At 43.0% G+C, this 16,101-nt stretch overlaps 1 protein-coding gene across 6 annotated transcripts in view; it reads right to left on the bottom strand.

The window, feature by feature from the left end:
- Positions 1-16,101, bottom strand: part of LOC139746861 (uncharacterized) — a 526,669-nt gene that overhangs the window by 35,198 nt on the left and 475,370 nt on the right. For 4 of the 6 annotated variants that reach the window (XM_071658485.1, XM_071658490.1, XM_071658489.1 and 1 more), the window contains exon 9: positions 13,555-13,782. In XM_071658485.1, the coding sequence (XP_071514586.1) occupies positions 13,555-13,782 (228 nt within the window). The remainder of the gene's footprint in view (positions 1-13,554; positions 13,783-16,101) is intronic. The other 2 variants (XM_071658484.1, XM_071658486.1) reach the window with 1 other exon arrangement.

The following is a 16,101-nucleotide window of genomic DNA, read 5'->3' as shown; positions in this document are numbered from 1 at the left end:
GTACACATGCCTTACATCCTCGATAAAAACTTTTCACACACACAACTAATTACCACTCTGCCCCGAGCATCGAACCCCGGTCCATCTGTGTGGCAAATGGATAGCCGAACTCCCAGGCCACGATGAGCCTGGAGCAGCATCTCCTGTGTGATGATACGATGACTCACAGATAACGTGATGCGTCACACATGGTTACCTGGTGGAAACACTGCCGCTCTGGACCAGGTAGGAAAGCTTTTTAATCAACTCATCAGACACTACGGTGATGTGTGTATATCTCGAACATGTACACATTGTATCATATGTAAACTGTGTACTACTATATCCCGTGAGATGGTTTACATCGTGTGTACAATATACGTGATATAAATATACATATCACCGTAGTGCGATTAACAGGCCTTCCTTCCTTCCTTCCTTCCTGGTCCAGAGCGACGGTGCTTCCACCTGGTAAGGATGTGTGATGCATGACGACGCCCGCAAGTCATCGTATCATCACACAGGAGATGCTGCTTCAGGCTTATCGTGGTAAGGTAGGGAGAGAAGCTACTCTGTATAAATAACTGAGTAGTCACACAAGAGGAAGTAGTACGGAAACCACAGGGATACCCGAGGAGAAAGTAGGTCAAAAAAGGTGAACGTGCAGAGAGAGAGAGAGAGAGAGAGAGAGAGAGAGAGAGAGAGAGAGAGAGAGAGAGAGAGAGAGAGAGAATGAAGTGGTATGATAAGCGAGGAAAGTGTCGTGAGAAGGAAACGTGACATTAAGAGATGGGCTGAAGAGGAGAGGTGATGGAACAAGACGAAGAGGTGACGAGCAGTGAGGGAGAGGTGATAAAGAGGAAGAGGTCCTGATAATGAGGAGAGGTGGTGAAGGAAACAGAAGAAATGACAAATCAAGAGAGAAAGAGGTAGTTAATATGGCAGGCGGCCTTACCTCAGGTACAGCGAGTATAAAGACTGATCTTACAGAGGTCAAAGTCAGCGAAAGCTACGGTACACAAGAAGGAGGAAAGGCAAAATAACGGGGTAGAGGAAGAATTGGAAGAAGTAACGGGGTAAGAGGGAGAGGTAACAGGTTAGCATAGGGAGGTGGCAAAGTGAGAGGGAGACGTGACCATGAGGCAAGGGAGGAGCTCACTGGAGAGGGGGAATGTGTTCACACACGGAGACAGACGCGGGTGACGTGACCCGTAAAAGGTAGGCGTGTCGACAGGGAAGAAGGAAAATCAGGACATCTGAAAGAATATATCAGGATGACCTACAAGTATGTCGACTAGAAAACCACAAATAACAAGAACTAGTTATTCAGATCCTGGAAAGTGAAATCCGTGAAAAAAGTTTATGATGTGAAATGTGTATAAAATGTTATAAATACCACAAGAAAAAGATCTTAGTTACGATAAGGTAAAGTAAACCAGCTGGCTATAGTGGCTGAGGAGAGTGGGAGGCCGACGGTGAGTCAGCACTAGCAAGGAAGTCGGGTGTTGGAAGCGGCCGACCCGTCCACGGCAGGGAGGAACGAGGAGGAGGCACGTGACCGTGACGTTGTAGACACACACACACAAACACACACACACATGGAAGACAGATAAGTAAGTGATGACCTGATCACAGCCTTAAGTTTTCAAACCAGCTTGATGACGTAAACAGTGAACAATTCTTGGAAGGAAGCAGGAATCGATGCATGACATCACATGAGGTTAAGTAAGACCTTGTCATACAAGATGTCAAGAATCACTGTTATGATACATGTATAGTGAATGAATATAATAACTCGAGTTATGGGACTAATTGTGAATAAGTCTGACAGTAAAGGAAGTTCTAGGGTCGGGGTTCTAAGGGTGTACAACTCCCCCAAGACTGTGAGAATAAGTACACAGACAAGAGTATAAAGTGGGGCACCACGAGTGTAAAGGCTTCTCCCCATACACACGAAGACGTAATGATGAAGGTAAAACCACAACAACAATCATCTGCTAACTATCCTGGCTACGAAGACATTCCTACTGTCAGAGACCATCACAACATCATCACACTCACATTCCCACCAACACCGCCATGCGCCCCGTCTATACACCTACATGAGAGCTTACATCTGTGGATGCAGAGCGACACAAAAATACGAGGACGGAGCCAAGTAATCGCAGGAGTTATTCAACAGATACAAATTGTCATCGACTGCAAAGACGCACATTCTCATCAAGACTTCACAACAACAACGTCGCATGAAAGATATAACACAACCACATGGTTATATGACACAACCACATGGTTATATGACACAACCACATGGTTATATGAGCGAGTACATAGCTTTACACTGTAGATAACTACGACTCCACAACCCTGAGCAGGCATCAGTATGTATATAACTACAACCGACTACATAACAACCAACACTAAGAGTCAATGACATCATACCGATGTCTCAATCTACACAGCCGTGAACACACACACACACACACACACACACACACCACGCCCACACACACACACACACACACACACACCACGCCCACACACACACACACACACACACACACACACACACACACACACACACGTTACTCAAAAATTTAATTCACTGCACGATTGTTTACCCCAACACGCCCCCCCCCCCCCCCACACACACACACATACACACGACACACTACCATCCGTTGGGCCAAGATAATTAGGCTATGATGACGGTACCATAGGAGGCTTCGCTCACCGACTGTTAGATTTTCGATTTTTATCAGTTCACAGTTCGATACCTCACTACAAGTTGATGTACGTATCTGACGCTACAGCAGCTCCAACATACGTGACAGGAGCAGTGTACAATATACTTAAATCAGCAAAACAATAAAATCAAACCAGCCATGTGGTACTGGCGCTAAACCATGTCGTACTGGCGCTGCAAAAATACAATATTTTCAGTCTGATGAAAGAATGTCGAACTAGAAACCGTTGGAAGAAGCTGAAAAGTGTTGAGAGGGTAAGACAGTTGGAAAGCGTCGTCACACCTGGCTGAGAACACCTGCTTACTTGTCACTTCAGTGGGCAGGTGGGCTCCCACGACCACTCCTCAATATCCCTCTAAAGTATAAGAATAATGATACATGTGATATTTCCAATTATATTACATCGAGGAGTTCCATTAATCGTTTCCTTTGTTACAGGAAGTTGGCAACGATAAAGACCTCGTGAATAACGTATATATATCAAGCTATGTCAATTATGGTCAAACAACGAGTCTTCAAAGTGAGCAGGAAGTGGTGCTTGATTCTTGAGAGTAACATGGAATCGAGGAACACCTTATTGTGGGCAGTAACTTCAAATAAGGAATATCTGTTTCTTGAGAGTAACATCGAAGTAAGGTTCACCTGGTTCTTGAGGGAAATATCAAAGTAAAAAATTTCCTGGTTCTTGAGGGTAACCAAATAAAGAGCGCCTGGTTCTTGAGGGTAACCTCCAAGTAATGAGCGCCTGGTTCTTGAGGGTAACCTCCAAGTAATGAGCGCCTGGTTCTTGAGGGTAACCTCCAAGTAATGAGCGCCTGGTTCTTGAGGGTAACCTCCAAGTAATGAGCGCCTGGTTCTTGAGGGTAACCTTCAAGTAAGGAGCGCCTGGTTCTTGAGGGTAGCATCGAAGTAAGAAGTACCTGGTTCTTGTAGGTAACAGTGAAGTAAGGAGCAACTGATTCTTGAGAGTATCATCGAGGTAAGGAGCATCTGGTTCTTGAGGGTTGACATCTAAGAGTATATTTCGCTCGTCAAGCAACACACGTAGAACAGCATCGACTTCAACACTAAAGTCGCTGTGATGCAAAAATCCCAAAGGATCAAAGTCCACTTACATGATTCCTTGTCCTAAAATATACGTACGTACATTGGTACGTACGTATCCTTATCAAGTACAGCGAGCAGGGGTGAGTTCAAGAGAAGAAGACAGAAAGCTAAGGCAGATTCTAGTTGTTCTCGACCATCGCCATGATCACCACCGTAAAATTAAATGTAGAGTCAACCGGAACTAGAGACTGGCCATAAATTCCACGACTTCTTGTTTTTCTCTAAGATCTGCGTTGGCCATCTTAATGTTGGCCATCTTAATGTTGGCTATCATAATACCGCAGATATATTAATATATTAGTTATTTTAATGTGTTAGCTATCTTAATGTGATGGTTTTCTTAATGTGCTAGCTATCTTAATGCATTAGCTATCTTAATGTGTCAGCTACCAGCTGCCATAATGTTTCGACTGCTTTAATGTGTTAGCAATCTTAATGTATTGGCTATCTTAATATATTAGCCATCTAATGTATTGCCTATCATAATGTTAATGCGTTGGCTACCATATTGCACTGCCTATCTTAATGTATTAGCCATCTTAATGTGTTAGCTATTATAATGTGCTGTCTGTCTGAATGTATTAACTATCTTAAAATCTTGGCTATCACAAGTGTTGGTTATCTTACCGTGTTGTTTATCTTAATGTGTTGGTTATCTTAACGTACTGGTTATCTTAATGTTTTGACTATGGTAATGTGTTTGGGATCTTGATGTATTAGCTGTCTTAATGAGTTGACTAACTTACTGTGTTGGCTATCTTATTGTGTTGATTAGCTTAATGTGTTGGCTATCTTAACGTGTTGACTATCTTGATGTGTTTGTCAACTTAATGTGTTGGTTATCTTAATGTTATGGTTATCTTAATGTGTTGGCTATCTTAATGTTCTTTAAACCACTTGCCATCACTTCCTTCCTGCACGCACGTGCTTGCATACAATGAAAAATAGAATGACAGACAGACAGACAGACACACATATAGAAATGTCTTGAGAGGAAAGGCTGTTGACTGCCTCCAGTAATGACATGAACAAGACGTGTTACACAAGCTTCCTTCCATAACTATATTGTTTTCATCTGTTCTTCACCAGTCTCAGAGGCGGTGACCACGCGGTGAACATAATTCTTTACAAATTAAATGTTCTCTACTTTCACAATTTACTGGCCAAAGATGAGAAGTTCTATCAGTTGTCTCGGTGGGAGGGACTGGACTAGAAATCTCCTCCACACATCACCTATATTGACCGAGTTCTATGGTTCCGGGGTCTGTTTGCTCTCCTGAGACCCAGAGTTGGCGTAACATATTCAGAACAATACTTTGATAGGTTCACTTTGTTTCAGTGGAACTGTTCTTCTGTTGTCATTGCGTTTCCGACGGAAAGAAAATTATCTTTTAATCATTCTCTGATCATCGAGAAAAACACTACAAATCTTACAGACATACAATAAGCCCTCAGAACACAGAAGATATTGAAGTATGCACAGTCTCAGATGACATCACTAAAGGACACAAAAATCTACTGCTCTTTGTATTCCTCTGAATACGTAATCCATGAACATAGAAATCTGCAGTAATTAGAGACCCTAAAGTAACTAACACGACGTCCATACAACCTACCATGAATTACCTTTACGTCAAGACACTTACGACCACAAAGGAGACTTTGCCCCAACATGGGCGGTAGTTCAAGAGGCGATTTTGGTCACGTCAGCGACGTATCAACTTACTGAGGGAGAAGAAGACAGCGGCGGCGAGAATACTGGTGCTCAGGTTAGCGCTCCACGGGTGAGACACAGCGATGGCCAACACAACAACACACAAGGCAATTAGCGCCACCGAGGTCCCGGTCGCCGCTCCCTCCTGGCTCTCTGTCTCGTCGTCCTCCTGACGACCTTCCTTGGCGTTGCTTCCGACGGACGTCCCATCTTCTACGATGTTGTTAACAAGCGATGCAGTGTCGTTCGTATCGTCTCTTCTAGGGGTACAAGTCTTGTCTTCCGGATGGTAAAGTCTTTCTTCTAACCCCAACTTTCCGTTACCGTTGTGAATCAGAAGCAAGTCTGTAACGGCTTCAGCAACGTTCATTTGTTCTCTTTCCAGTTTCGCTTCGTCATCCGGTGTGCAGCTGGTGGGAATATCGCCAACGGTTGCAGCAACTGCCCTCGCCTCGCTGTTCTTACCTGGATGATGAGGAGGCGTCAATGTTTGCTTGAGCACAATGCTCGCTTCTTGTTTGTAAATACGATTATAGTTAGCATCTTGAGGGCCAACAGAAGGACCGCTTGCTAGATTTCCCATCTTGTTAGAAGTGGTCAGGATATCAGAAACTACGTCTGGGATGGGACTAATGTCTGTGAGTTCACATAACTTGTTTTCTTTTTGGTAACCATCGATTTCATCAGTGACAGCTAGTTCATAGCTAGCAGCTGTCTCACCTTCCAAATTCAAAATCTCCCTCTTCCCATCTTCCTTATCTTGTATGTCATCTTTAAAATCTCTAGCATTATAATCCTCTGATGCGTTGGCAACACGCGAATCAGTCAGACATAGGACCCTGCATTTACCATTCGGCTGGGAAGGGTTACAAGTTACATACCTTGAGGACCCTGAGTCCAAGGTGGCGGTTACTGAATCAAAAGTTTGTGTGTCTAAATGAGAATGCAAGACGTGGTTGCTCACAATCCTTCCAGCAGGTCCGTCGACGCAGTCGTCCTTCGTGTCAATACTCTCGTGTGTACAACCTGCATCAAGTCTTTTTTCGTCGCCTCCATTTGTAATACAAACAGAAGCAACGCTTTCCAGTCCGTCAACAGGCAGGGCGTTGGGTTCAGCTGTGCCTCGCTGCACCAGGAGGGAGGTGGACGCCATATCTAAATCATTCACCGTACGCTGTGTAGCTTCCTGGTAACTGTTTTCTTTCGATGGAGAAATCTGAGTTATTTCACTGGCGGTCCGAATCCCATCCAATTATGATCACAGTTCGTCACTTGCTCAGTGATGCCACACTAACTTCCGACACTGGAATGAAGGAGATGTTCTGCTCACGATGGACAGCGATGCCTCTGGATCGACGTCTAGAAGAGGAATGAGTGGAGGGCGGCCTGGAAGCGGGCTCCAGAGCGCTGGAAGGTGATATCTACCCGCTGAGAGCCTCTCCTGCTCGCACGACCGTAGCGGCGGCGGACCTGAGCTACAATGAAACTCTGTTAAGCCTTTCTGCACTACCGGAGCGCTTGGCGATTTTTCCTGCCTCCTGTAGCAACCAGTGCTGACCTCCTCTCCACAGATACTATTTCACCCTCTTACTTTATATATATATATATATATATATATATATATATATATATATATATATATATATATATATATATCAATCTTAAAGAATTCTACCTCTGTATTCCCTGCGTTATGTGGGAGACAACTACAAGGGACGGGAAGGGGGGGGGGGGGGTGGCCATTCCCACCCACTTGTATTTCAGTTTCTAACGACGTAATAGAAGGAACCAGAAGAGGAGTGCTCAATGTAAAGTAACAGCCGTACATATGTGTACACAGCCTTATAGATGTCTATAGACGACAACAAGGTAGGCACAACCAAACACATATACATGACCTGGATGTCATTTCTGAGCCACGCGTATCTTCCGAGCCCGGTACATGTTTACCTAACTTCACGTCTCCCTAACCCAAGAGGGAGGTACACCACAGGAGCCAGCCAGCGGTAACCACATCTTAAACAGAAACTTGTATTAGCACAAGAAGCGGCGGGGAGTGGGGGGGGGGGGGGGCAAGAGTGTCTGCAAGAAGTTAACAGAGCAGAAACTCCATCACTCTCCGGTATTACAGATTTAACCTGACAATCATACAGTTTAACGCTCCCTCCCTCCAACCTAGCTGCATTACAAGCATTTTCCTCTGCGAGGGAACCACACACACACACACACACACACACACACACACACACACACACACACACACACGGGCCTCCGTGGTACAGTGGTTAGCGTAAATGATTAGTCAGCATGGGGCAACCTGGGGTCGAACCCGCATAACTTCGAATCCTCGGCGTGGCAGTCGGCCTATATGAATCCAGCTGTTTATACTTTTCAAAGGACTGGCTCTGGCTGGTGTGTGTGTGTGTGTATGTGTGTGTAGCAATAAAGACATGGCACATGATACATACGGCTAAAAGACAGGCCAACAGGAGTGTAAGACTCTCTTCCCGTAACACACACACACACACACACACACACACACTTTAGAAGAAAGGATCAAAGGAGATATGATTACCTTATTCATATGAAACCACGAGAATGTTTACACAGTTCTTTAGGAGCTGAAGTAAGCTATTGGGAGGAGCGGGGTCTTGGGTGCACTGAGGAGTGTATGAAGAGGTTGCTGTCTGTGACGGAAAAGATGGGTTGTCTGGTGGTACGATAGTCTCCACAGTCTTGTATGGATGCGAACCGTGGGCCCTCGATATAAGAGTAAGGAGGAGGGTGAGTGTGTTGGAAATGAAATGTGAGCAGTAAGTGTTGTGAGGAGGGTGGTTGATCGACTACGAAATGATAGGGTAAGAGAGAGAGGAGTGGTAGTAAAAGAAGTATGCATGAGAGAGTTGAAGAGGGTGTGATGAAATGATTTGGACATATGTCAACGATAACTGCGGAGAGGATGACAAAGACTGTGTATGTCGGAGGTGGAGGAAGTAAGGAAAAGGGAAAATCTAAAAGGAAGTGGAAAGATGAGTGAAAGAGCCAATGTGTTGGGATGTGAACATGCAAGAGGGTGTGGGGCATGCTTGGGATAAAGTGAATTGGAACGATGGTGAGCCATGCTGTCAGCGGGTAGAAGCAAGGCAGATGAAGCGGACAGGGGAAACCACAGGAAAGGCCTGTGGGGTCTGGTTGTGGATATGGGCCTTTCGTTTCGGTGCATTACACTTGACAAACTGTGAGCGGGTGGAAGTGATTGAATGCGTTTCTTCCTCATTTCCAGCTCGATATTTAGGTTACACCTGACTGGACCTACCTTCTTCACACAAGAGCGCCAACCTCCAATGAATACGACTGGGAAAGAAAAATACAAATTAGAAACTTTTACCAGTGAATTAGTGAGGCCTATGTTGGAGATGAGGTCACTTGTGTAAACAACGAGCCACGGCACCTGACCGTTGGAGTTGTGATCCACCCAGCTGACCACAGCAGTTGTAAATCACCCAGCAGACTAAAGGAGTTGTGACCCACCCAGCTGACCACAGCAGTTGTAAATCACCCAGCAGACTAAAGGAGTTGTGACCCACCCAGCTGACCACAAGAACTCCATACATTTCCCCGAGAGTCAAGAGAGGCGGTCGCATGACCGACATCCCTCACCACAATCCCCTTCGTACCAACCAGCAATCGTACATACATTAGAATTGTCCTATACCTACTACTGTGAATACCATAAACAATCCATGAACAGGTGCACAGTTAAGCAATCATATACCTTACTTTTCCCAGAGTCATGTATACGTCATCTATTATACCACAGTAACACCACCAACGTGAGAATATTCATCACTTAATATTCATGATAAATATCATCACAGTATTACTACAGTTCATCATGTAGCTTTACATCCCTTCATGTTCACCACTACATACATAATGTATGTCAACACAATACCACTGCAGTTCAACTAATGTGTAACTTTACATCACCTATTGTTGGCTGATCACCACTAACTGTACAATGTCTAAACCATTAAACTTGTTCTGCAAAAATTTCCTGTACTATCTACGTAGACCGACTTCACTAACGTGTTTACCCAAAGCGTAGGAGTATCTAACACTAACTTGACAACAATCATGATCAGTTTACTAGTTGTTACCATGACCCTCCAATCATGTAAGTCCTCAACACTGTATTTTCAGCCGAATGGTTGCCTGAATTCAATAAAATGTTCTTTATTTTTTTTTCTATTATACTTAGTCACTGTCTCCCGAGTTAGCGAGATAGCGGTAGGAAACAGACGAAAGAATGGCCCAACCCACCCAAACACACATGTATATACATAAACACCCACACACGCACATATCCATATCTATACATTTCAACGTATGCATACATATACATACATACACATATACAAATATACACAGCTGCCTTTATACATTCAATCGTATTATAACTATATACATATATGTATATATATGGTAGAGGATGTGTGGATCAGGTGTTTGCTTTGAAGAATGTATGTGAGAAATACTTAGAAAAGCAAATGGATTTGTATGTAGCATTTATGGATCTGGAGAAGGCATATGATAGAGTTGATAGAGATGCTCTGTGGAAGGTATTAAGAATATATGGTGTGGGAGGCAAGTTGTTAGAAGCAGTGAAAAGTTTTTATCGAGGATGTAAGGCATGTGTACGTGTAGGAAGAGAGGAAAGTGATTGGTTCTCAGTGAATGTAGGTTTGCGGCAGGGGTGTGTGATGTCTCCATGGTTGTTTAATTTGTTTATGGATGGGGTTGTAAGGGAGGTAAATGCAAGAGTCCTGGAAAGAGGGGCAAGTATGAAGTCTGTTGGGGATGAGAGAGCTTGGGAAGTGAGTCAGTTGTTGTTCGCTGATGATACAGCGCTGGTGGCTGATTCATGTGAGAAACTGCAGAAGCTGGTGACTGAGTTTGGTAAAGTGTGTGGAAGAAGAAAGTTGAGAGTAAATGTGAATAAGAGCAAGGTTATTAGGTACAGTAGGGGTGAGGGTCAAGTCAATTGGGAGGTGAGTTTGAATGGAGAAAAACTGGAGGAAGTGAAGTGTTTTAGATATCTGGGAGTGGATCTGTCAGCGGATGGAACCATGGAAGCGGAAGTGGATCATAGGGTGGGGGAGGGGGCGAAAATTCTGGGAGCCTTGAAAAATGTGTGGAAGTCGAGAACACTATCTCGGAAAGCAAAAATGGGTATGTTTGAGGGAATAGTGGTTCCAACAATGTTGTATGGTTGCGAGGCGTGGGCTATGGATAGAGATGTGCGCAGGAGGATGGATGTGCTGGAAATGAGATGTTTGAGGACAATGTGTGGTGTGAGGTGGTTTGATCGAGTAAGTAACGTAAGGGTAAGAGAGATGTGTGGAAATAAAAAGAGCGTGGTTGAGAGAGCAGAAGAGGGTGTTTTGAAATGGTTTGGGCACATGGAGAGAATGAGTGAGGAGAGATTGACCAAGAGGATATATGTGTCGGAGGTGGAGGGAACAAGGAGAAGAGGGAGACCAAATTGGAGGTGGAAAGATGGAGTGAAAAAGATTTTGTGTGATCGGGGCCTGAACATGCAGGAGGGTGAAAGGAGGGCAAGAAATAGAGTGAATTGGAGTCATGTGGTATACAGGGGTTGACGTGCTGTCAGTGGATTGAAGCAAGGCATGTGAAGCGTCTGGGGTAAACCATGGAAAGCTGTGTAGGTATGTATATTTGCGTGTGTGGACGTGTGTATGTACATGTGTATGGGGGGGGGGGGGTTGGGCCATTTCTTTCGTCTGTTTCCTTGCGCTACCTCGCAAACGCGGGAGACGGCGACAAAGTATAAAAAAAAAAAAAAAAAAAAAAAAAAAAATATATATATATATATATATATATATATATATATATATATATATATACATATATATATATGTATATATATATATCGTCGGCCAAGCTGCTGTCACTTTGTGGTAACGGTAAGAACGGTAAATTCCTCCTACTCTCGCCGCCAGCAAGGAACAGCTCAGGGAAAACCCGACGTAGCTACGTCTCTGTATAAGCAACTCCACGATACAGTCGTCCAACCCAAACCCAATATTTCACAAAGGCCGCGTCTTGACCCCAGTTATGCAGGAGGTCATGAGTGGTCATGGAAAGGCCATGCATCCATGGAACACCAGGAACAGGTTGCCTACGTCTGTGAATAACTGTGGACAAAAGATTTTCAAAACTCTCGAAGAAATTTGATTTTTCTTTTTTTATTACATAACCTACACTGAGGGACATACCAGCGCGAGCGGCTTGGTTATACACTACCTACCACGTTTCTGATCCATGTGGAGGTGGGCAACATTCAACAACTTGACGACAATATATCTACTACTACCGAAGACGTCACGTCACCTGTGGTGTCCGACTCGCCTCTGTTGTCTTGTAAACAATATTGCATGATTCTCTCAGGTGAAAACATCACATTTCTTATGTTTAATGTCAGTGTTTTGGTAACAATCTATTCCTAACTGAAGTCCAGTGAGTGATTATTCTCGCCGATCCGAAAACTCAGAATATACGGATAATCTTGACTTGAGATGGAACAATTATAAACAGCTACTTACTGCTGGTTTCTTTTTCCTCTGCTGCCACGAACGCTGTTTAGTTTTTCTATCAGTTCATGATCTTACATATCTGTAATATTCAGATAAATAATAAGGTACGAGATGTAAACTGTTAAACTCAGTACTGGTCTTATTGAATCACCCTCAGATCCTGGTAATTTCTTAGGAATCATAGAATATATACAAATCATTAACAAATTACTGGACTGTAATTTGATATATAATCTGTTGCGCGGATTCAAACACGTTTAAAAGCATCACCTTAAGTCAGTTCACTCGTGTAGACGAAGCATCTGTGTTGGTGGTACATGACCATTCTAAATGTTTAACATTACTGGAAGGTAATTTCGTAGATATAATACAGTGGTTTTCAATTTTCGTTTCTATGATGACCTGTATTATTGTTTTAAAGTAATTTCGTCGAAACCAAGAATAAAACAATTGCTCTACGATACACAGAGTAAAATACACGGATGCTACTTCGCGTTTCCTTTGTTGACATTAAAACTTCGTGTTTAAACAGTTGAAATTAAAAGTTCGTATTTACAAGGTTCCTTGAATGAGGGTAGTAGGTAGACATGGCCATATCCAGTCGCATTCATCCTCACTACACTCAGGCGCCTCACTTGAAAACAGTTGGTTCACATTGACGCTGGGATTCAATGCTTCTTAATTCTGCACAGATCAACTTCACATAATGGTACGATGTTTGCACTGTGTTGCACATATTCCCTTTGTTACTAGAACACAGAAATACTAGGGTATTTGAGGGGTAGATATTAATGTCAAATGGGAGAAAATTTGAAACGCCTTAATCGGACAGAACAACCCTTCAATTTGTCTATGCGCGTTTGTTTCTCCTTCTAAGTGAATCTGCGTGTATTGATGCATATATATTTTTCCTTAAGTGCATTTTCTCTCAGCTTTTGTTTTGATACATCAACCAAGGAAGCCCTAAAGCTTAATCTTTCAACAACGATTTTTATAAGCCGATGTTTCAGCAAAAGCTCAGAGAAACATTAATCAAAGTGTTCCAACAGTTTCATCAATAAATGTAGTACATCAAAATATCTTCTACGATATCATTTACACAGAAAAGTATTAATGTATGATCACATTATCATAAATTTCGATTTCCTCTTTGCTCTGCTTACAAAACACTTAAGTTTGTGCTGTAATGAGCTAATAGAAAATGAATGAGGACTGAAGCTACGTAGAAAACGAGATTTACATAATAGTTTAGGGGGAACTATTCTACTGTATCCATATTTTAGAAACGGACTAAACTAAGAAACCTTTCGTGATTCTAACGTCATAGTGGCAAACATAATCCAAGCATAGACTAGAATATGCTAAGCTTACAGTATTATAATATACTTACCTTCGCTGTGAATCCCTGAGCTCGCGCAGTCCTCCTCACCGTAGTGTTCCGAACCTCCTGACGAGTGAGTGTCTCCCTCAGCTGAGCCGATGCCCTCGGAGCCGTCTAGTGAACGTCTCTCTCCCTTGAGTGCATATGTGATGTCGACGTCCCTTCGTAAGTCGTCCTCGGAGGCGTGGGAGCTGCAATACTCTTCCTCGGGTTCCTCTAGTATGACTTCAAGGCCTGCTGAGGATTAATACATTTGTGATTGACATCTGTAATAATAATAATAATAATAATAATAATAGCAATGAAAATAATAATGATCATAATAATAATAATGACATTAATAATAGTAACAATAATCGGCATTGCTGTGTACTTCTGTCCGTGACTGGAACACGTACGTAAAAGAAAAAATGTACCAAGTCTTCGTGTGTATATATATATATATATATATATATATATATATATATATATATATATATATATATATGAAAAAAGAGGAGAGGCGAATTGATCTCAAAATAGTCATAATGTACGCAATGAACAGCTGTTTGACGTTCAAAGAAAGAACGAAAGTGGACATTGTAAAGAACAACTTTTATAGTATGAGGAAGATGGGCAAATAAAGTAAATTGAATAATGAAAATATGAAAAATATCAAAATGTATGGCAGTGGAAAATATTCAAGACAGTAAAGTGTAGAACTCCCTCCCCGTACAATACAAAAAGGTAATTGCACACAGCGTTCGGCTATGCTGGTCTATAAAGACATGAAGTAACAGACCCTCTGTTCTCGCATGTATGCGTTATTGAAAGATGAGCCTGACAAACACTGAAATGAACTGCGTTCATGTAAAAACGAATGATATGTTCCAGTTTCATATATAACACTTTACATCCTCAAAGCAAGATTATATATAGAACCATATATAACATATATGTCCATCCAGATGCTGTATAACACGGCATTACAATATTAACATAACTGCCTGATGTAGGAACTGTTTCTTACTTGTGAATACCTGATCATCTGTTAACACTTTGTCTTTACAAAGGCACCGACCTGTATGTCTTACTTCTCTCTCTTCCCCACTCCTGGTTCCATGCAGATACCTCACAACTTAACCAATCACACTACATATAGATTAACCACACCACATCATTATCATCCAGACCAACCATACCACATACTGATCATCAGCGACCCAAAACAAAACGATAATATTCAACACATCTTCCACTTGACGTACAGACACCATCACCACACCAGCAGACGCCACCACCTGGGTCACTCACAACACAAGTGTAGCTCATAAACACAGCACAATTCAGTAACTGCAAAATCTGCATAACAATAATTCCTGTTCCAAACTCGTAAGACACATAGCAAGCCTTCCACCAATCCCCACTTACATAATACACAACAAAATGAGTCTTGCACACAGCACCAGTCTCAACCCGCTCGCTCGACTTATGACCAACCAGTCTTTAAAAATTACCATTTACCTCGTGTGCGGCTCCCGTCACCTTACACTGAAAGCAAATGCTTCACACGTAGCACTGCCTGCATCAAGCATAGCACCATCTACATTTCAGGCAGTACCATCTATCACACACAGCTCCCTCCAAGCCTCATAACACCCTTATCTCAAACACAGAGCCACCTACCTAACACAGCGCCACCTACCTAACACAGCGCCACCTACCCAACACACAAGATACTATATAACCATCTCACAGAATCACGGACCCCGCACACTGTCCCTTTTATTCTACACAGCACCTCTCTAACTGACACACAAAGCATTAACTCAATCATCCGAGCCTACTTATCACCTGACAGGTTATCACACGACACCACCAGTACCAACCAACATGACCTTCCTTACACACAGCAGCAACTACCCACCACAGCAGTACTTTTCCCAGTGTGCATCACCTGCCCGTGACACATGCACACAGCACGAACCACCTTCACAGCACCAACTACCTAACACCACGCCAACTTCCCTACACAGCACCAGCTTCCATAAACAGCAACATCCACCTTACATATAACCTCCAAAAAGCACCACCTCCTCCACCCTGCAACACCTGCTCCACTTAAAACTAGTGTTTAGGGTCAGTAACCGATTAGGAAGTGAAAGGACTTCTTTTTTTTTCATGTATGACTGATGTCAGTGAAAGATATCTGAGGTTTACGGTGCACACACCCACTACGCACATGTATGTACACACGTACAAAAATGTTGTTAGGATCTACAAGGTCGTCATACCACAACACCTAAAACCTATCCTGGAGAGCACCTCCTACCCCCACGTTGTACAAGATACACTTGACATCACCCCATCCTCGAGAGGATCACCATCCATCTACTCCTCATCACCAGTTCTTCACATCAATATCCTACCAACAAACATCCAGATACCACACCCAGAGCCGTCTGTCCCGATAGAGCACCACCTATGTAATACAGCACAACCTGCCCCATACAACATTACCACCTGTCTCACACACCATCTGTCTTAAACAACACCATCTGCCTGACACACAACCAG

Source organism: Panulirus ornatus, chromosome 66 (genome assembly GCF_036320965.1).
Source record: "Panulirus ornatus isolate Po-2019 chromosome 66, ASM3632096v1, whole genome shotgun sequence".
NCBI classification, from domain to species: Eukaryota; Metazoa; Arthropoda; class Malacostraca; order Decapoda; family Palinuridae; genus Panulirus; species Panulirus ornatus.
This window is presented reverse-complemented; position numbering and strand designations above follow the sequence as displayed.